General features: G+C 39.5%; 2 protein-coding genes across 2 annotated transcripts in view; both read left to right on the plus strand.

Moving 5' to 3' along the window:
- The window catches only part of LOC125439525 (phosphatidate phosphatase LPIN2-like), a 19,782-nt gene extending 17,880 nt beyond the window's left edge, over nt 1-1,902 (plus strand). Inside the window, 1 exon segment of the mRNA XM_048508635.1 lies at nt 1,885-1,902. Within this exon segment, the coding sequence (XP_048364592.1) occupies nt 1,885-1,896 (12 nt within the window). The 3' untranslated portion in view covers nt 1,897-1,902.
- Nucleotides 1,903-3,200: 1,298 nt separating this feature from the next.
- LOC125438726 (phosphatidate phosphatase LPIN2-like) lies at nt 3,201-20,036 on the plus strand. The gene is given in 16 exon segments (XM_048507183.1): nt 3,201-3,397; nt 4,927-5,022; nt 6,913-7,214; nt 9,870-9,977; nt 10,931-11,003; nt 11,006-11,058; nt 12,130-12,479; nt 13,381-13,480; nt 14,555-14,742; nt 16,118-16,211; nt 16,554-16,623; nt 17,150-17,186; nt 17,189-17,238; nt 17,871-17,950; nt 18,283-18,424; nt 19,867-20,036. Coding segments are annotated over 16 exon segments (2,088 nt in total). The 5' UTR covers nt 3,201-3,205; the 3' UTR covers nt 20,020-20,036.
- Nucleotides 20,037-20,890: the final 854 nt, after the last annotated feature.

Raw genomic sequence — 20,890 nt, forward strand, 5'->3', positions numbered from 1 at the left:
ACTTTTGTTTGCTTCCCCCCTCTGGGAGGGTTTTAATTGGGGTTATTGTGGGACGTCATCTTTATTAATTTTTATCGCTGTGTTTTAATCTAATTTTAATGGGGTATTTATATGGGTTATTGTGCACTGTGTAGAGGAAACTGTGTTGTACACCGCTCAGAGCCCTTCGGGGGTAGAGCGGTATAAAAAACCCATAAACAAACAAACAAACAAACAAACAAACAAACAAACAAACAAACAAACAGTAAATATTTGTGAGATGCATGCAGTTGTAGCCCATGTGGAGCAACTCAAGACTTGGGCCAATCCTGCAGCCTTTATCATATTTGGAGGCTGGGAGAAATTAGGGAAAGATTGGGTATGTCAGCTCATGTAGGACTCCGTGTTAATTATGTAGTCCAGGGATCTGCAACCTGCGGCTCTCCAGATGTTCATGGACTACAAATCCCATCAGCCCCTGCCAGCATGGCCAATTTGTAGTCCATGAACATCTGGAGAGCCGCAGGTTGCAGACCCCTGATGTAGTCACTTCAGCAAGAATGGAATGCAAGACAGCACAGGATCCCATCTGTGCCTCTCCTCATGGTGCCTATCTACTGTCAGCTCTCCATGTATTTTGAAGTTGAATAAGGAGAAACAGAGTGATTTCCAGTTGACAAGGGTGTCAGACAAGGATGTATTTTATCTTCCTGTCTTTTCAGTCTGTATTCAGCAGTGTAAGAAAACCTGAATTAGATTTAGTTCACGATGAAAACTGGCGGAAAGATTATTAATAGTTTGAGGTATGCAAATGACACCACATTACTGGCAGAAAACAGCAATGACTTGACAAAAGTATTGAAAGTTAAAACAGAAAGTGCCAAAGCAGGATTACAGGTGAACATGAAGAAGACAGAACTAATAACTACAGGGGAAATACACAGAGGCCTAGCTGGACCAAACTGCGCCCAGGGACGACTCTGTGTTTTCTGCCCTCCCCGTGGCACCTCCCCCACGCACGCCCCCACTTACCTTAGTTCAGGCTGAAAAAGTTCAGGCTGAAAAAGGGCCTGTTCAGTTCAGGCTGAAAAAACACCCTGGTGGAAACTACACTTCCCAGGAGACTTTGGGGCCTGCAAGGTCTGCTGGGTAGTGTAGTTCCACCAGGGCGCCTTTTCAGCCTGAACTGAATAGATCGGTTTTTCAGCCTGAACTTTTTCAGCCTGAACTAAGGTACATTGGGTGGGTGGGGGGGGGATTTTTTGTCTCCCCCAGGCATGCAGCTGGTGCGTAGGAGAGATGTCTAAGGTGTTCAAACTAAGGTCATCAAAATAATTGAACCTATAGTATTTCTTATTATTATGTATGGGTGTGAAAGCTGGACAATGAAGAAAGCTGACAAGGAGAAAGTTGATTTCTTTGAAATGTGTTGGAAGAGAGTTTTATGGATACTGTGAACTGCCAAAGAGACAAATAACTAGATTCTACATGAAATCAAACCTGAACATTTCCTCGGTGCTAAAATGCCTAAACTGAGCTTATCATATTTTGGTCACATTAAAAGTAGTCCCTGGAAAAGACAATAATGCTAGGAAAAGTTCAGGGTAGTGGGAACAGAGGAGGACTCAATGTGAGATGGGTTGACTCTATGAAGGAAGTCTCAGCCCTCGGTCTGCAGGACCTGAGCAAGGTTGCTGAAGGTACAGCTTTTGGAGCACATGGATTAATAGGGTTGCCATGAGTCAGAAGCAACTTAGAACATACACAACTTGCATGAGACAGAATAATAGCTGTATGCTTTTACAAGTAAGAAGTGGCTTTCTATTGCTAATGTGGAAATATATGGAAATGTGGAAATAGGAATCTAGTACAGCTGTGGCAAGGTGAGGAAAGTTCCACTTGCGCTCTGAGCTTTAGGACAGAATGATAGTGTAGAAGGTGCAAGAAAGCTTCTGCACCCTGACTCATAATGATTGGGTTGGGCTCATTTTGCTCTGGTATGAAAAATCTCTCTTTTATTAGCTTTCTTGGAATTACTTGTCATCAGCCTTTCTCATGATGACAGAAGTCCTTATCAGCAGAAAAACTTAAGTTTTATTGACATCTATATCCTTTTGTCCTAATAAGTATATTTAACTAGTTCCTAAAGATGTCTGTTGACCTTCACAGATAACTGTATCCTGAAACAGGAGGGAAGTAGAATTTCTTAATCTTTTTTAGTAGCTTGATTTCCATAAGGAAGAGAAAGTGCTTGTACCCAGGAAGTTCATCATCTGGATTTTTCTCACACTCTGACCTTGGGATTAAAATTAAATGGAATTTAAGCTGTAAGATGTGACCAGCTCTGAAAATTAATAGTCAAACTTGTGGATATATTTAGTGTGCTTCCTGAGATTTATGAAGTATACTACAGTGTCAGTGAAGTCTTGCATGTTCCATTTGCAAGCACCGTGAAAATCTGTAATTAACTTCTAACCTACTTACACTGATATGTCTTGATTCTGGATGGGGACTGAGTTCTTTCAGTAGAATTTAGTTTTAAGTCTTTCGGTTATAAGTACACTGAGGACCAAAACAGATCTGAAGGTGATTATAGTTCAGTTGTTTTGCAAAAAGTAAATTATATGCGTGCATAAACACATTTCAGATTAGGACTATGCAGGAAGAAAGAAAGGATTTAACCCATGAAGTCCTGTTCTGTTTTGCACATTGGCTCTCGGTGCTAATTTTGTGTTAACCTTTTTCTTTTAAAATGACTAATAGCACAAGAAGTCTTGTTTCAGTTGGCCAAATTGAATAGCACTTGAAGAGTTATTTGCCTCTTCCCATCCTGTGGTCCAAATCCAAATTTTTGCAGTGCACACATGCAGTTTAACTTTTACAGATTGATCGAGATCCATGATCTCCATTATGCCTTCTGGCCCTCATTGATAAATCAGGGTTTGCATCTGTAATGAATGAAATGGCCATAGTATAGTTAGCTTGGATTTTGTTTAGCTTTCAATGTGTGACTGTAACCCCATTTAGGATGGCGCTGGTTGTTGTTTTAACTTGGATAGGCAAAGCTGAGTTCTTTATATTTGTGTGCTATTAAGCTTGACCTCTCAAAAGCTGAGTGTTATCTATTGAGTCACAATCCAAAGGAGAACTTTGATTTGCAAGAGTATCTGAATTCTGAGCAATACTTTTAGTCACATTTCTCTGTACTTTTTTTCAGATTTGAAGTATGAATTACGTGGGACAGCTTGCAGGACAAGTTCTGGTTACTGTGAAGGAACTATACAAAGGCATTAATCAGGCCACACTGTCAGGGTGCATTGATGTAATTGTTGTTCGACAACAGGATGGTACATATCTGTGCTCTCCATTCCATGTCCGATTTGGAAAGCTTGGTGTTTTACGTTCCAAGGAAAAAGTGGTAAGTAACAATGACAGGAGCTGTAGGAATAATTAATGTTCTGCTTTCATAAAATAATTCACTCTTACTAAAATCAAAGAGTTGAATCTTCTGAGGGCAAAGTGTACATATTGGGGCTTTGCTGTTCCCCCCCTGAAACTCGTTGATGTGCAGCTGGGGGCTAGCCAACATTGAGCTTACCATTTACACTGCCTGCTAGGTACCATTCAGAGAATTAATGCCCCAGGTGTGGAACATGGACTACATCCTATGTGGTATAGTAGTTAGAGGGTCAGATTAGGATCTGGGAGACCCGGATTTGAATCTTCACTATGCCACGGAGCTGGGGCCTCCCTCTCCCTCTCTCTCTCTCTCTCTCTCTCTCTCTCTCACACACACACACACATACACACACACAGTCTAACCTACCTCACAGTGTTGTGAGAATAAAATGGAAAAACAATGTAAGCCTCTTTGAGTCTTCATTTGACAAAAAGGTAGGGTACAAATGAAATGAAGCTATTGAGTTATATTCTGCATGGCTGCAATAAGGAATTCTATCCATGCATATGCAGAAACAATGAGAAATCTCTCTTGATTACAAATGTATCAGGTCAAAAGTCTAGTCTACAAATAGAAGACGCTTCTTGAAGCAAAACACCTTATGTCAGTTTTGATTACTGGTAAAACTTCTTCAAAGATTCCTAACCTAGTCACACAAATAATTAGAAGACTGCAAAATAAGTAGGTTCAGAGTTATCTGGGATCATGTTGAGTGGGGCATTCCCACTTTCCCTTCATCTTCCCACTTTTCCTTCATCATTCCCACTTTCCCTTCATCTTCCCAGTTAAATGGTCTATTGCATACCGCCCCCAGCGTTCCAGGGGCAGGGTTGACCTTCGTTGGCCTCCAGACCCCTCTCGGCTTCTATGCTGGTAGAGCTGTTGGCAGAGATATCTTTGTGTTCCCCTATGCGGGAATAGGAGGGTTTTAAAAAAAACACCACTTTTCTAGGCTTCCTGCACCATGGGAAAGCCCTGTGGAGCAGGCAAAGCGGTGCTCAAGCTGCACTGGCCCTGTCCACCTCAACTCTGGATTGAGCTGTAAAGCTCCATTCAGGTGGGTGGCAAGACATACATATTTTCTCATTGGATCAAGGACAGTCACTGTTGGTTTGCAGGCCATTCCACAATTTTTCCAACAAGTTGCTAGCCACAGAAATTAAGTGTTCATTCTTTTTTGTCCTCCGTCACTGGCTCAAGTGTTGCACCAGGCAGCCTGCTATATCCAGGTTGATGAGAACGGCTTTCTCTCCTTCCATCAGCCTAACAGCCTGAATGGGATCATACTGGTGCCTTCTGTGGGAAAGGCTTGTATTTGTCTCCTATCGTATTCCATGGACGTTGGGAAGCTGAAGGAAGTGTGTTACAAGGAAAATTCTTTTGTATGATTTTTCCCTGGGGTATATATTGTGTTGATCAAGCATTGCTTAATTTTTTATTGTGATTTTCTTGATCATTCTAAAACTATTATATTCCATTCTGCACAGATTGATATTGAAATTAATGGAGAAGCTGTTCAACTTCATATGAAGCTGGGTGACAATGGGGAAGCTTTCTTTGTTCAAGAAACAGAAGAAAAGTTTGTAAGTGGTGCGAATATAAAATATTAAATGGTGCATCTTAATGCTTTTCCCTGTCACTTCAAATTTGCAAATTATTTCTTAGATTGCTACCTGTGCTTTCCTGCTAATAACAGGAGCGTTCCCTGTGCATGCTTTACTTCATTCAGGGGATTTAAACTCCCCATTTATTTTTTAAAAAGCTTTTCAGATTTTTCATGGGGTCCCCTGAATCTGCAGAAAAACTTGTTGGAAGGAGGTATCTGTAGGCACAGGTTATAATTTGGAATTACATATGTAGATGGCTACTGAAATGTGAAACTCAGAAGGTGGAAAAAAATGAGTCTGGTACCTACATTTTTGGGCTAGCTCCTAGACTAAAAAATAAATCAAGTCCTGTGTTAGAACAGAAGTTGCTGTAAGGCAGTAGGCAGAATTCAGTTTGCATTCTTTAATCCATTTTGATTTTGCTGTGTTACTCAAGTTTCATTTTTCTAGTTTAACACTATAGTCAGTGATTGTTCAGTTGCAGAAAGATGATTTAGGAGTATTCACATACAAGAGACATGTTTTTAAAAAAGTTCATCACAAAGTAGTCTTGCATAGTCGTTGCAATGTGCCATGCATGGTTGGCATTAGTTTCTGAGAAAATGGGGGAAATGCAATTAAACACGCACACACACACTTTGGGAATCTTCAGATACTTTGTTTGCATTCTTGGTGAATAGAATTTGTTGTTCATTTTGTATGAATAAATACAGTTAAAGTTCAGAAAATATAGCACCTGATGCAAGCCTAATGTTTTCAAGACAAAAGTTTAAAGGTGCATGGAAGAGCCACGATTACAACTACGTTCTCCTTGTGGCATAGAGTTACTGGATCATGATTGTGTAATTGTTCCTGTTAGTTTTGATGTAGTGTTATAAAATCAATAAAAATTATTTTAAAAATTATAAAAAAGGATTATTTTTCTTAGCAAAAAGGTAATTAAATATGTGAAAAAAGAACATCCATGGAAATTCATAGGATAACAGGGCCACCTGTTTAGTAATGCGCACTGTATTGCTTTATCAAACTTAAAGCCAGCTTTTTTGAAAGACCTGAATGTGTCTATGTGAAATACCAAAAAGAGAAAACCTGTGTAAATATACCAACCCAGGTGACAGTAAGTCTCCTTCAGAAGACTCTGGTGTTCCACACTACTGAAAAGTGTCTACTTCTTGCTGAAGTTACTTGATGTAGGGTTGGAACTTGGAATGTATTTATTGCTTATATTGTCGAAGGCTTTCACAGCCGGATTCAACTGGTTGTTGTGGGTTTTCTGGGCTTTGTGGCCGTGGTCTGGTAGATCTTGTTCCTAAACATTTCACCTGCATCTGTGGCTGGCATCTTCAGAGGTGTATCACAGAGAGAAGTCTGTTATATACTGTGCATACAGACCACGGCCACACAGCCTGGAAAACCCACAACAACCAGTATTTATTGCTTGTTTAAAGAATTTATATACCACCAGCAGCTGCAGTACAGTAGACTGCTGGAAAATCAAAAATTCATTTTGTGGGAGTAGTGGAAACTGCAGTGGTAGTTATAGTGAATAGAGTTGCTGAATACAGTAGTTTTCAGTTCACATAAATGATTGTTGCAGACTTGTATGTAAAAGTGAACGGAGAAAAAAATCTGAAAGAATTCTGAGACTCCCATTTTATGATGTCCAAAAATATCCCAGAATGATACTCTTACTGACAGTCACCTAAATATGATTGGACATAGATAATTACTGGATAAAAGTAGAGTTTTTCCATAAAATCAGTCTGCAATTATCTACATGATTTTCAACATTTGCTGGAATATGTATACTAATTGTTACATTGATTTAGTATTGGATGTAACTTTCATTCTCCCCTCCCGCCTAAGGAAAAAGTTCCAGCCCATCTAGCAACATCCCCAATTCCCACGGATGATCAGTTTTTCAAAGATAGCGATGACCATTTGTTGAAGTCAAATGAGAATGCAAGGAAAATGCAAAGCTCAGACATTCCACAAATTGTAGAAACAGAGCCTGTGTTTTCCTCTGGATCTGTGAAGAAGAAAAAGCGGAGGAAAAGAAAATGTAAACAAGATCCCAAGAAAGAAGATCCGATCTCCTCTCCTGGAACTGAAGAAGTACTTGAAATGGAAATCAGTTCTGATGATGAGAGAAGTATTCAGTTGCTGAGGTAAGCTGTTAAAGTATCTTATTTGGCTAAATTTTCAAATCACTTAAAGTTCACTAAGGCTGTTGATACTGTAAGTTTGAAATCCTAAAGTATACTTCTCCTAATCCATTAGAACACTTATTATTTCTTAACTACTTTTTTGAAGAGGGAATTCAAAGAGTAAAAAAATATCTTCTGTGTACCAGTAAATCGCAAGAACTAACATTTTAATTGTAAACCTTATGATATCAGAATTTTTTTTTAAACCATATTTATCTGCACAGTCAAGTACTGGTGACTTGACACTATAATGATCTATTCAAGACATGATTTTTCCTGCTGGTCCATGAAATTTGTTTATCAGTGTTTTTTTCCCACACAAATAGTTTAGAATGTCTCTAGAACATTTTCGATCCCCCACCCTTTACCACAATGTTTGCCTGCACTTATCTCCTCCAAACATTTCAAAAATGTTTGCTGATTCGATGCCTTGTCAATCTGTTGAATCATTGCTTCATGTAATTGTGGGTTTACTCATGAGTAAATTTACCTGCCTGTAAGAGAAAGTGTGAGGGGGAGAGGAGTGAAAAATAGTAAAAAAAATACACAAAATGATGAAAACCAAGAGGTGAGAGGAAAAAGAGTGAGGCAAGGAACATGAAAAAAAATGCCAGGCCAGGCTCCAAGTGGGGAGGTGAGTGAGGGCACAGGGGCTTGAGAAACGGGTTGGCTTTTCACCAGGAAATTTACAATGTTTCAAGAATACAACACCTGCATGGGAAGCCGGCTTGGAAATGTCTGAGCCTAAAGAATCATTGTACAAGAGTTTTCAAATATGCCTATATCCTATCCTTTGAGTCTATCCTATAAGGAGACTCAAAGGGGCTTACAATCTCCTTTCCCTTCCCCCCCCCCCCACAAACACCCTGTGAGGTAAGTGAAGCTGGTAAGTGAAGCTGAGGCCCCTTCCGCACACGCAAAATAATGCATTTTCAAACCACTTTCACAACTGTTTGCAGGTGGATTTTGCCATTCCGCACAGCTTCAAAGAGCACTGAAAGCAGTTTGAAAGTGCATTATTCTGCATGTGCGGAATGAGCCTGAGAGAGCTCAGAAGAACTGTGACTAGCTTAAGGTCACCCAGCTGGCATGTGCCAGAGTCCACAGGCTAATCTGAATTCCCCAGATAAGCCTCCACAGCTCAAGCGGCAGAGCGGGGAATCAAACCCTGGCCCCTTCCGCACATGCAAAATAATGCGTTTTCAAACCACTTTCACAACTGTTTGCAAGTGGATTTTGCCATTCCGCACAGCTTCAAAGAGCATTGAAAGCAGTTTGAAAGTGCATTATTCTGCATGTGCGGAATGAGCCCAAGTTCCTCCAGATTAGAATACACCTGCTCTTAACCATTATGCCTCATTTCTGGTTCAAATCAGGGAAAATGAAATGTGGAACCGCATGGAGGTAACCGTTTATTAAAATCCCTGAAAAGTTTTAAATGATTTGTGTGGAAAAGGCCACTAAATGTTATAGAAATATTTAGAAATTTAATAGGTTATTGTGGGTTTTCTGGGCTGCGGGGTGAGTGGGGGTGGGGGGCACAGCCTGGAAATCCCACAACGATCAGTTGATTCAGGCCATGAAAACCTTCAACAACATATTTAAGAGGTTACTTTTGACAATTCTAAATGTTAACATGTTTCATGTACTTCATTTAGTGGTTAATTTTTGTTAATAATTCTTAAGATGTACTATTCCAAAAAAGTAGACCGCATTGTAAAGTAGGAAAGACACTTATTTTTTTAGACAGAGAATGAAAATTTTTTTAGACAGAGAATGGCGCCCACACAGAGAATTTGCCAGCGTTTATACAGTGAGGAAGCTGGAGCCAAAACTCAGCTGTGAGGGACAATTGGCTTCCATCTCATTGTCTATTCCACAGTGCACACTGTTGTGCACCTCAGCTACTGTTATCCAACGAGGCAGAGGCGAAAGCTCTAATTCTCCTATTGCCCATTGTGAACAGAATGCATACAGTGAGCTGCTCACTCCTCCATGCAAGTGGAGAAACATAAACATGACCAACTGAGGTGCTATATGAAGGAGGTCTCTGCTGATACCTCTGTTTCTGTTTACTCAAAGAGAGGGGTAGCTAAAGAGACCTTGCTTACTGGGTGTGGGATTCAGCCAGTGCTGATTTCTCTGCAGCCTTTGTTTTGGTTCAAAATATGCCCCCTCTAAAATTTAGTTGATTACGAGAGGTCTACCATCTTTTTAAAATTTATATGCTTTGTGTTTATTTGGGACTGTCAAAATATACAAAATAGTCATGATGATTGGTTCTGGTGGGTTTTCTGGGCTGTGTGATCGCGGGTCTTCAGGATCTTGCGTTTACCGATATTTCGCTTCGTATCTATAGCTGGCATCTTCAGAGGTGTATCACAGAGGGAAGTCTGTTACATACTGTGTGTAACAAACTTCCCTCTGTGATACACCTCTGAAGATTCCAGCCATAGATACAGGCGAAATGTCAGGAACATGATCCACCAGACCATGAAAGCCTTCGACAATACAGTCATGATGATGATTGCTTTTTAATATATTGACTTTGGGACTGTCAAAATATATCAGTGATGATGACAGTGGCTTTTTAATATACTGACTTTACCTCCACAGAAATTCCTCAGATTCTCCACCAAAGGATGAAGAATATAAAGAATCATTGCTTTACCATTCAAAAGACCACTACCCCTTATCTGATGGAGACTGGTCTCCTTTGGAAAAGTAGGTCACTTTCTTGAGTCAATTGTCTGCATAAATAATTGTGGCATTTAAAAAAAAAGAAATATAGTCAGGCAAAACTTGTTCTGACCTAAAAATTACCCAGTGGAACTTTTGATTTATATTACATTTGGGTTCTACTACTGTATTTTGCCATAGTTCGGTGGATCGCTTTCACTAATAAATATCGTAAGCGCACATACCCTCTAACCTAATATTAGGAGCTTTTTGCATAGCTCATTCATCTCTTTTTGTAGCAGTACCTGAAACTCTTTGTGGTATAATTTTGGATACTTTTTATGTGCCATGAAATTGATTTGGAATTGATACTGTGACAAAGCAAGTAAGGAAGGTAAATTATTACTATAATTGTCCTGGAAAATGTGTCATTTTTGTCTGCTACTTCTTTATCCTTAGAGACTCATTTAAGGTAGATTTTTTTTGTGGCTTGGTAATGGAATGCCTTCCTCTTCGGCTAGAAAAAAAAAAAAGATGTACTAATGGAAAGATACCACATGGATTAAAAGACTCAGCTGATAATTTTCCTTTTGGATTATTACTTCGAGATATCATAAGCTTTTATTATGGAATATTGGCTGACCAGCCCATTTTGCTGAAGTCTTAAAAACGACAGGGTTATAGGAATTTTAAACACAAGCTACTCATGAGAGCAGTTACATAAACACTTTTCAAAATAAAGTGTTTGGTGAGAACACGAAACATCATAACAAAAGTGTTTTCGTTTAGAGCGGTCTGTTTGTGATTCCGCCACTGCTAATTTCTGGAAAGTTCTTCTAAATTTCCTCTTTTCACCTTCTGAAAACCCAGTTTGGCTTTCTGCCCTGCTGCCGAATAACTGAAGCTCTGTTGAACTGGTGAAAACTCTCAGGAAGGGGGGGAAAACAGCACTTGAACAAGAACATCTTTAGCACAACAGCTTTGTTTTATTTTTGCAGCCCTTTTAATCAGGCAGCTTGTCCTAAAAGTGATTCAGAACTGGAAGTTAAGCCTGCAGAGAGCTTACTGAGAGTATGGTAGAACACATAGAATGGACATGGGGAGGTTTCCCTGAATCCATCTCAAGGTAAAGTTATAAGAAGTTGCCTTTGGTTTTGGTAGCGATCCAGGAAGCGAATGTTTCTTTTATAAAACAGCTGTGTGGTTGTGAATATAAAAATAACGATAGAAATAACATGAAGGCAGAAAGCACCCTCTTGTGGTTTTTCATTGTTCCTTTTAAAATGTAGCAGTCTCAGCCTAAGTAACGTTCATGGTGTAGTAATTCTATGCGTGGTTGTGAACTGAGTTTGTGTCCCTTTTTTCAGAGCTGCGGTGCATCTGGAAGTCCACGGTCCCTAATATAACGCCCGCATCCGTTTTTAACACAGATGTTGGTGTCTTTATATTCCTCACGCATCGCCTTGGGGGCAGGCTTCTCTCAGCCTGGTGGTCTCCACTCCTTTCACGACTGTAGATTTCAGTCAGTGAAGACTTTCTGATTGACTTCTGTGCCTTAGAAATCTGGAATTTTCCCTTTGAAAACTGGAAACTATAGGACTTATTTTTTTCTATGCATTATTGTTTTATATAAATCTACGTACATTTTGCATATGAAACACATTGCTATACTTTCATACTAGAATTGCTTTGCATTCTTCACCACCAAGCTCTGTTTCTAAATTAACTTGTGCTTTAAAAGTAGCTATACACGGGATTCTTGAAATGAGCAGGTGATGTCTTTGGCATGTCTCAATTTGGTTTATATTAGGAACCCAGATGCATAATACAGTTGTTGGGGTGGGTGCAGAACTTGTCAGATGAGGTGGTCCAATCTGTTATATTCATAGTGATGTAACATAATGATATAATACCTCCCTCAGACAGAATGAGGTTGGGAGACTTGATTTATATATTTTTAAAGACTGTGGCAATATATTCTGGTAAGGCTGCACCTAATGACTGATATTTTAAAATAAAGAATATTTTATCTAGTATTCTGGATCAGCTGATCTGTTTTATCCTCAAAATATCCAAATGAGCCTTCGTAGCTGAGAGATTTGAAGCTGGATTTTCCAAGACCTAATCCAACAGTAGCTACTACACAGCAGTGTCTCTGTGATTTGTACAGGTGATGAGATAAAGCATTAACGAACAGTTTTCTTTTTCAGATAAGCAAGAAAGAAAAATTAGAACATCCTAGAACTGTCACACTCACCCCAACAGAGAAGAACACTTCCGAAGTCATTCCCAACACTGACACAGTTGAAGATGACAATTTGGTGAACAGTTCAGTTTGCGTGGTACTGAAACCCGAACCAAGAACTCATCCTCTACTTAAGGAGTTAGATATAAGAGACGGTCTTGCTTCTACAGAGACGGAATCTGTTTTGGAAATTCTTCAAGACTCATCTACATTGGATACTGATACTCTTCCCAGTCCGTTGGTAGATTCTCCATCAGAAACTAAACAACTGGCAAAACTTGGCTCTCCTTCAAAGAAAGGTGGTCTATCTTCAGATGATTTCCTTTACCAAATCTTTACTTTTATTTATAGTTTCCAAATATTTAACCATTTGTCCGATGGAAAATGTGTTTGCAGCTGTTTATTCAAAATGTTGCAAACAAGGGACCCTCAAGAACTTGCAGGGGGCATCTGACTTCTCCTTCCCCACTGTTTCCTCTATCTCTTCCTTGAAAACTGCCCTAGCTTCTTTACTTTCCTACTACCTTTTCTGCACCTCACATACTAGTCAACTTATTTATCTGATCTCCTGTGTCTTCAGTTTTCCCTCCTTTCCTCTACCTGGCAATCTCTCTCCTGGAAAAGTCTGGCCCAGTTTCATGGTGCCAGGTGAGCTGCGCCCAGTTATGTGTTGGGGAGCCAGCAACGACTTGTGGGGATGCCTCAGTTTCTCCTACCCACAATATTTCCTCCTACCCTCCTTCTAGCAGCCCCCATATCCTCGCTTTCCCCTGCTTCTTCCTTTCCTTACTTCACATTAACCAGTCAACTCTTTATCTGCTTCCCTACTTCAGATAAATTGGTTATTTGTTTGGCCTGAGTCTCTCACTCTTTCTCCACAATGGAGAGCCTAAATAGCTTACATCATTCTCCTCTCCATTTTATCCTCACAACATCCCTGTGAGAAAGGTTTATTGAGAGTGCATGACTGGCCCACAGTCATACAGTGAGCTTCCACAGCAGAGCGTGGATTTGAACCTGGGTATCCTAGATCCTCTAACCACTGCACCACACTGACTTTTGCAAGGTGGCTGCTATTGATCCTTTGCAAGCAGCCACACCTGGGATGCATTTGAAGGCTGCGATAGAAATAAAATAAATCAATAAATATGACATGTTTAAATGTGATACTTATCAGTTGTTCTAAATGAACACATCTTCCAGGGGCACATAAGAGAAGCCAGCACCAAGGGCCTGATGACATATACTTGGATGATTTGAAGGCTTTGGAACCTGAAGTTGCAGCTCTGTATTTTCCCAAGAGGTACTTCTAATGCAGCAGACCACATTGAGTATTTCACAGTGATGTATTGTTCTTTAAGGCTGCAGCCATAAGGGCTCTTTCCATAGAGTAAACCCCATTGAAATATCATGGACCTGTTTAGGATTTCTCTTAACCAGTAAGGGTTAACGGCATAACTTTGGCTGGACTGAACCCCAGTTGATTAGGATGTGTTTTGTTGAAATTATATCTCTAGAAGTGATTAAATATTTTCTTATGAACAAATGCTTAAGTTGGAGAGTTTTGGTTTAGGGAAAAATACATTAAAGTAGGAACTTTGCAGAAAGTACAAACATTGTGGAAAATAGGAAGAGGGAAAACATTCTATCATGAAACAGTAAAATGGTATCATCTTGTGAAATAGGTTGTAAGTTGAGAACAAACCAATAGAAATGTTGTCATATCAAAGAACTTTTGATCTAAGAGCTCTTGCAGAAGAAACACTCATGTTCCAAAAAGAGTGAAAATTGCAAATTAAGGTTCTCACTTTCTTGCGTATTATGCTTGCTTATAACTTTGGCTCTGGCATACAAGATTTTTTCAGTCCCAAACATTCTCACTGCTGAAACCCGTGTAAATATTAGGTCAGTAATATTTAATAAGAATTTAGTTACATGTTGAAATAAGATACACATTAATTAGAACAATTGTTTCATTTAAACACTAATCTTGAGATAAATCATGTTGTTCTTTGCAGCTCACATTAAGAGGGAAAAGTAGACTGGATTTGTATAATGAATTGTACAGCTCTAAGTGAACTCACTGTAAGAGGTTGGATCTGACCAATCATTTCCATACACACAAGGGGTTGGGATATTTGCCTTTGCCAGTGCCTCCTCCAGACCTCTCCTCCGTGCAGTTCCTGGGGAATTGTCAACTGTTTATTAACTTATTAACCCTTATCCTTTCCTCTCATGGTTCCCCAAGAGGGGCATTTTGGGCCGAAATCCCTCTGTGGTGAAGATTTTTGGTGGGAGCCAACCCAGTTTATTGCTGTATTTGGCAGGTTTTTAAATAATTAGTTGTGTACATGGAAATCTACTTCTTTTTCTTCAGTGAGTCTGACCCAGGTTCCAGACAGTGGGTGGAATGTGATACCCTCTCTGGGTCACAGTCGCCACAATCTGTGGGAAGTGCAGCAGCTGACAGTGGCACAGAGTGCATGTCTGATTCTGCCATGGACTTGCCTGATGTCACTCTCTCTCTTTGTGGAGGTCTTAGTGAAAATGGAGAGATATCAAAAGGTGTGTAAGAATCAGTTTTATTCTTACTATTGTCATGAAAGCTTGTATTTTAAATAGCTTTGAGAAAACTTATTAGTGTGGATCAGCGCAGCATCAGACTCAAGAAGTCTTCATGTATCTGTCTGCAAATAGACAGAAGGTTCTCTTCCTGAAGGCATTTTCCTGTTGAGATACACCAGACTGTCCACATGTGAGTGACAGGCTGGCTTGAGTGGTGAGATTGGCAGTCTGTCTTCTTAGGAAGAATCATTATGTGTGTAGGTTTTACTGTGATGAAGACTTTGGAAAACGATAACAAAGGTCTGGTTCAAAAGTTGTATTTCAACAAGTTATTTGTTAATAGCTGCTAAACAGATGTGTATTTGTAGGGAAGTCAAGCAATTTAGAGGCAAGTGGCTTTTTAAATATTTCTAGATATATTAACATTTACCAATATTTTAATCACTGTTGCAACAGAAGTGTTCCCACTGTGACTTCTTGGAATTACCCTGCCTTGAGTTGAGTACTCAGAAGAATGTTTAAGTTAACGTTTTGTGATATTGTGGCAATATAATGACAACAGCTGGAGCCAGCAGCATGGCCTTATTACTGGTAGCAAAATAAATTTCGCCTTTTATTACTTTCAATTACACATGTTATTTTAATTTTTTTAAAAAAAATTGCATTCTTGGCTTCTTCTGAGTTATTTATACATTACATCAGTATCTATTGTTACAGTATATAATTAAACAAGTGCGATGGAGGACAGTGTCACAGAGGTTACTATGATGCCACCAATTAAATAGCTTCTAGCTGGCAAAAGATTTCTGACCCATCTTATGTAAACAATTTTCATATATGTTTTTAATCCCCATGCCCAAAATTTCTGCTGGCTAGAATGTGCACAGTCACAGCCAGATTATACTTAAATATGCCATAGGAGGGAAATGTGTAGGCTGCCATTTGAACATCATAGAAGTTTAAAAAACAGAAAGTGTTGTTCAAGTGCCATTTTTAAATATTTGTTTTCAAAAATCAGAAAATTCTGCTGACCAAAGTAAAAGCCGTAAGAACTCTGGCAATTTCCCAGAACTGGATTATATTTTAATCATTTCGCTGCTGGTTTGTTTTTAGGAAAATTTCTGAATAATATGAGTTCACTTCCTGTTTTCTAAAGTTGCTTTGCTTTTTCATTTCTTCCCTCATGTAAGGTTGTGTGGTTTTTGAGCAGGAATGATATTGACAGTTCGCTCCTCATTTAAACTATGATCACTTAAGGAAAATGCATCCTCTTGCAAAAAGTTTATATCATTACTACACAGCAAACTTGATTGAGACTGTGTTTTTAAGCAGGAGAAAATGTTTTAATAACTGATAAAATGTTCTTGCATTGCAGAAAAATTCATGGAGCATATTATTACTTACCATGAATTTGCTGAAAACCCAGGACTTATAGACAATCCTAATCTTGTAATAAGGATATACAATAGGTAATATTTTATGCATTTTCTATTAAATATTGGTTTTTCTTTTATTTTCACAAATTTGCCCACGAGCATTGTAGCAGCTCAATTCTTGTTTTATTTTGCCCCTTTAAAAAATAATTTTGGAATTTGAATAGAACGTAATAAATACTCTTTTATTGGTTGAGACCTTAACAAATGTGTAGCATATAATTTGAGCTGCTACATGAAAGGAGAATAACCTACAAACAGCAGAGTAATCTTCATGCGTTCAACGATGTGTTGTGTTGTAGTTGTTATACTTCTTTTTGTTGGATGCATATTTTACAGTCATCATTCTATAACACTGAACTGTCTTCTGTATAACAGGTACTATATCCGGGCATTGGGCTGCTCCTACATTCTCAGCCTGCAGGTGTTCCAGAAGCATCACCTCATAGTAATGCCAGATTGGATTGGACCATACAAATATGCCAGAATACATAAGGCCAGAATATCATCTTTGGGAAGGAAGGGCTTTGCTTCGTGTTTGTCCCATTACTTCCCTGCAGTGTTGCCACTAGTGAGGGGGGGGAGCTGGCATAGCACCAGGACAGGGCTGGATGTCCAAGTGAGATCACGTCTCCAGATGCCTGTGTTCCTTTGGAGAGTGTGCTTTGGAGGCATCTTATCTTTGTGAGGGAAGAAGCACTACCAAGCAAACAAATGGCAACCTGTAGGCAACTTGTATGCTGCTTCTAAGATGGCACATCCATTTCCCCACATGTGGTCTCTAGTTTCCAGCATCCCACATATCCTGTGCTTTATTCGCTTCTTTAATTTCCCCTGCAAGCACTCTTTTGCTCCTCTTTCCTACCATATACCCCCCTGCTCATTTAACTAAATTAGGGGGAAAGGCTTTCAGAGGAAGGCCCCAGGTATGACCTTTTACTGTATATACAAACTACATTTTTTGGCGATTTTAGACTACAGTTGAATCTTGGATTGAAGATGGAAATGCCAAACACCTGGAAGATGGTGGTTCTATGTAAGAAAGACAGTTTAAGTTAAACAAGTAAAGTAAATTCAGTAGCTAACAACACTTCTGATTGGTAACTTCCTTCATGTTTATTAGAAAAAAATGGCAATATGTGCTCCATTTATTTAAAGAAGAAGAGTTGGTTTTTATAATCCACTTTTTCTCTACCTTTAAAGAGTCTCAAAGTGGTTTACAATCACCTTCCCTTTCTACAACAGAGACACCTTGTGAAGTAGATGGGGCTGGAGAGAACTGTGACCAGCCCACTGACACTCAGCAGGCGTCATGTGGAGGAGCCGGGAATCAAACCTAGTTCTCCAGATTAGAGTCTGCTTCTCTTAACCACTATACCACACTGAACCAAACATCATAATCCTAAAATTCCCCAATATTAATTTCTAAATGAATTCGCATGGCAATGTGGGAAGCTGTTCATTCTGATTTGAGAGGTAATACTACACTATCAGCTTGGCAACATCAATAAAATGAGACGAAAGTGAAATAACTCCTTTCCTTTGAAACAGTCATCGTATCATTGATTGAATTCAGAATGAGAATATGACTGAGTTGTCATGTTAGTCAGAAATATTGCAGGTTGTCTTTCAGTTCAGGTGACAGTGAAGATGGATAATGTATTGATGTTTTTGTTCGTTGTTTTCATATAATAGCTTCCTGAGCCAAAGGAAGGAAAATCTGAGGCTCCAAAAGGGGACCTATCAGCTGCTATGAAGGAACAAGTTGAAAGCCGGTAGGTTTCATTCAAGTGAGATTATGTTTGGAGTGAATACCTGATTTTTGAAAAACAGGAAGTTAGCACTTCATCTTGATGAAGCATTTGACCAGGACCAGTGCATGGAATGCAATTTAATATATTCTGATGCTGCACAACTATTCGGTCATTTTGCTGGTTTCCAAAAATATCAGACTAACCGAAGAATCATTAAAACTAGAAAATGGCGAACAAGCACAGCTTCATTTTTTTGGAATGAATTTTAGAATGTATTTCATGTTGTAGAATACCTGGACATTTATTTGAACCAGCTCTTGATACATCTTATTGCTGTTTGTATGTCGTATTAGGCCTATGGATGATTCTTCTAGTGATGAAGAATCACAGGAACTGAAAGAAACCTTTAAAAAAGATTCTATTTCAATGGAACAGCCAAGCCATGGAAATTCTACCTCGTATAAAAAATCATTACGATTGTCTTCAGACCAAATCGTAAGTCTATACATCCTGATAATGTAAATAGTTCTTGCCAAGAGACGAATAGACCTTTCCAAGAGACGAATACCTGGAGAAGTAAAGATCCAATTACCATTTTTTTCTGAAGAACATTTCTGGGATACAGTTAATCTTTCTGGGATCTGATTCTCCTTTGCAACTTCTAGAAAAATCCTCCTTTGCGGGAATCTCCCTCCATAAACTTATCATAACTTTAGTTTGGCATTACTAAGGTTTATGAGTATTATAGGAACAGAATGACACACATTCATTTGCTGATGATCACTATTGTGTGGTGGAATGCAGCATCAAATCACAGCCGATTTACAGTAACCCCAAACAAGTGGTTTGCCATTGCCTGCCTCTGCATAACAACGCTGGACTTCTTGGGGGGTCTATCATCCAAGAACTACCCAGGGATGGCCCTGATTAGCTTCTGAGAGCTGATGAGATTAGTCCAATGTTATAGCAAATGTCAAACCTATTTTAAAAAAATGTTTTAAAAGCATGTCGTGTTGAAAGTTATATGGACTAGTAAATACTTCAAGGTCTAGTATTACAGTGCAGTTTGTGGACTATGTTTCCATCAGAATTTTATCTCCATTTTTGTGCTGAGTGATAGAAATGCAGAAATATGAAACAGGGATTAAAAAACAAATAATAATAAAATATACTTTTAGGAGAACTGTTTCCTGCATCTTAGAATGGTTCTCATTTGGTTAAGCTCTTCTTTGTTACAGAACGCTGAAGGATTGTAGAAAAATAGTCTCCCGTTCAAAAAAGGGTAGTGCCTGTGCAGTCCCAAGAACCCTGTGAATTTTGGTCCTTTACTTGGATTTTTTAAAATGTCTGACAGTTCTTTTAGCCTGCTGTATTTCTGTGGAATGGAGGAGCTAACTTGAGAGGATATTAAAGAACTATAAATTACAAACTTTGAACTTCAGAGAAAGGGACCTTATAGTATGCAAATGGTAAAGCTTTACTCAACTTTACTCAGGCACTTCAATTCTAAATACCTTTATTATAGCTTATTTTGATATTAGTCTTGCTTATTTGGAACATCAGCATGCCTAAGTTCAATGAAAACATTTAATGAAATGGGTTTCTTTGCATTGTTTCTATTCCAGAGATTCTGTGGCTTTTTAGTTAATCTTGAGGGGGCAGATGTTGACATAATGTAAGAGTTCATTATGTCGGGATTGACCTGTATCCAGTCTGCTTTTCAGTTCATGATTTTGGAGGTAAACTTGTGCAGACTGATATTTTGGCTTAACTGGTTTGTAGAAAGAGGATATTCAGCAGATATTCTTAAATGCTATTACAAAAATTCTAAATGTAACAATAATTAGTTTTAGTGCTGGAATGTACATTTTTTTTGCAAGAGGAATACTGTATTCCTTTTTTTTTGTTAACTTTAATGGTGCCTTTTGATTTTAAAGGCAAAGCTGAAGCTTAGAGATGGCCCAAATGATGTTGTGTTCAGCATTACAACCCAGTATCAGGGGACTTGCCGTTGTGCAGGAACGATATACCTGTGGAACTGGAATGACAAAATCATCATTTCTGATATTGATGGGACAATAACAAAGTAAGCTACACTGCTGTGCTGCCATCTGTTTCTGTTCCGTAAGGCTGAGAAAATTGCTACTGGAAAAAAAAATCTTTGTTTAATTTCTGCTGCATCCATCCCCCCCTCCCCTCCCCCGCCAATATCTTTGCAGGAATTTGATGTGATTGGTTAAACATGTTAATGTCTGGCTTATGTACCAAATAATTGAAACCAGTACCTTTTGAGTTGTCCAGAACTATATTAGGCAGTTCTATGTGAATTGTTGAAGGCTTTCATGGCCAGAATCAACTGGCTGTAGTGGGTTTTCCAGTTTTCCAGACGGAGAAGCCATGGTCTGATAGTTTTTGCTCCTAGTGTTTTGTCTTCATAGATCAGGGGTCGGGAACCTGCGGCTCTGGAGCCGCAAGCGGCTCTTTGACACTTCTTCTGCGGCTCCACAAGGCTTCCCACCGGCTGAAGCGAAGTGGTGGGACGTTGGGACTGGTCGTGCTGTCCTGCGCGGGCAGCCGCGATGCCGCCGCTGCCCGCAGAGGCAGTTCCGCACAGAGCCGCCCAGGGTGTATGCAGGGAGCTTCCCTTGCCTCGCAGTTCAGCTCCAGGCGGCTGCAAAGACACACCCCGGGAGATCGGAGGGCAGCGTGGGCGTGTCTTTGCTGCCGGCCGGAGCTGAACTGCAAGGCAAGGGAAGCCCCTTGCACACACCCTGAGACTGGTAAAAATCTGTGTGTTTGAATGGAATGTGTGTTTGAATGTGTATTTGAATGGAATGGAAGCCGCCCAGGGTGCGTGCAAGAGGCTTCCCTTGCCTTGCAGTTCAGCTCCCGGCGGCTGCAAAAACACGCCCGGGAGATCCGAGGGCAGCGCGGGCATGTCTTTGCTGCCGGCAGGAGCTG

The sequence above is a fragment of the Sphaerodactylus townsendi genome, linkage group LG09 (assembly GCF_021028975.2).
Source record: "Sphaerodactylus townsendi isolate TG3544 linkage group LG09, MPM_Stown_v2.3, whole genome shotgun sequence".
NCBI lineage: Eukaryota > Metazoa > Chordata > Lepidosauria > Squamata > Sphaerodactylidae > Sphaerodactylus > Sphaerodactylus townsendi.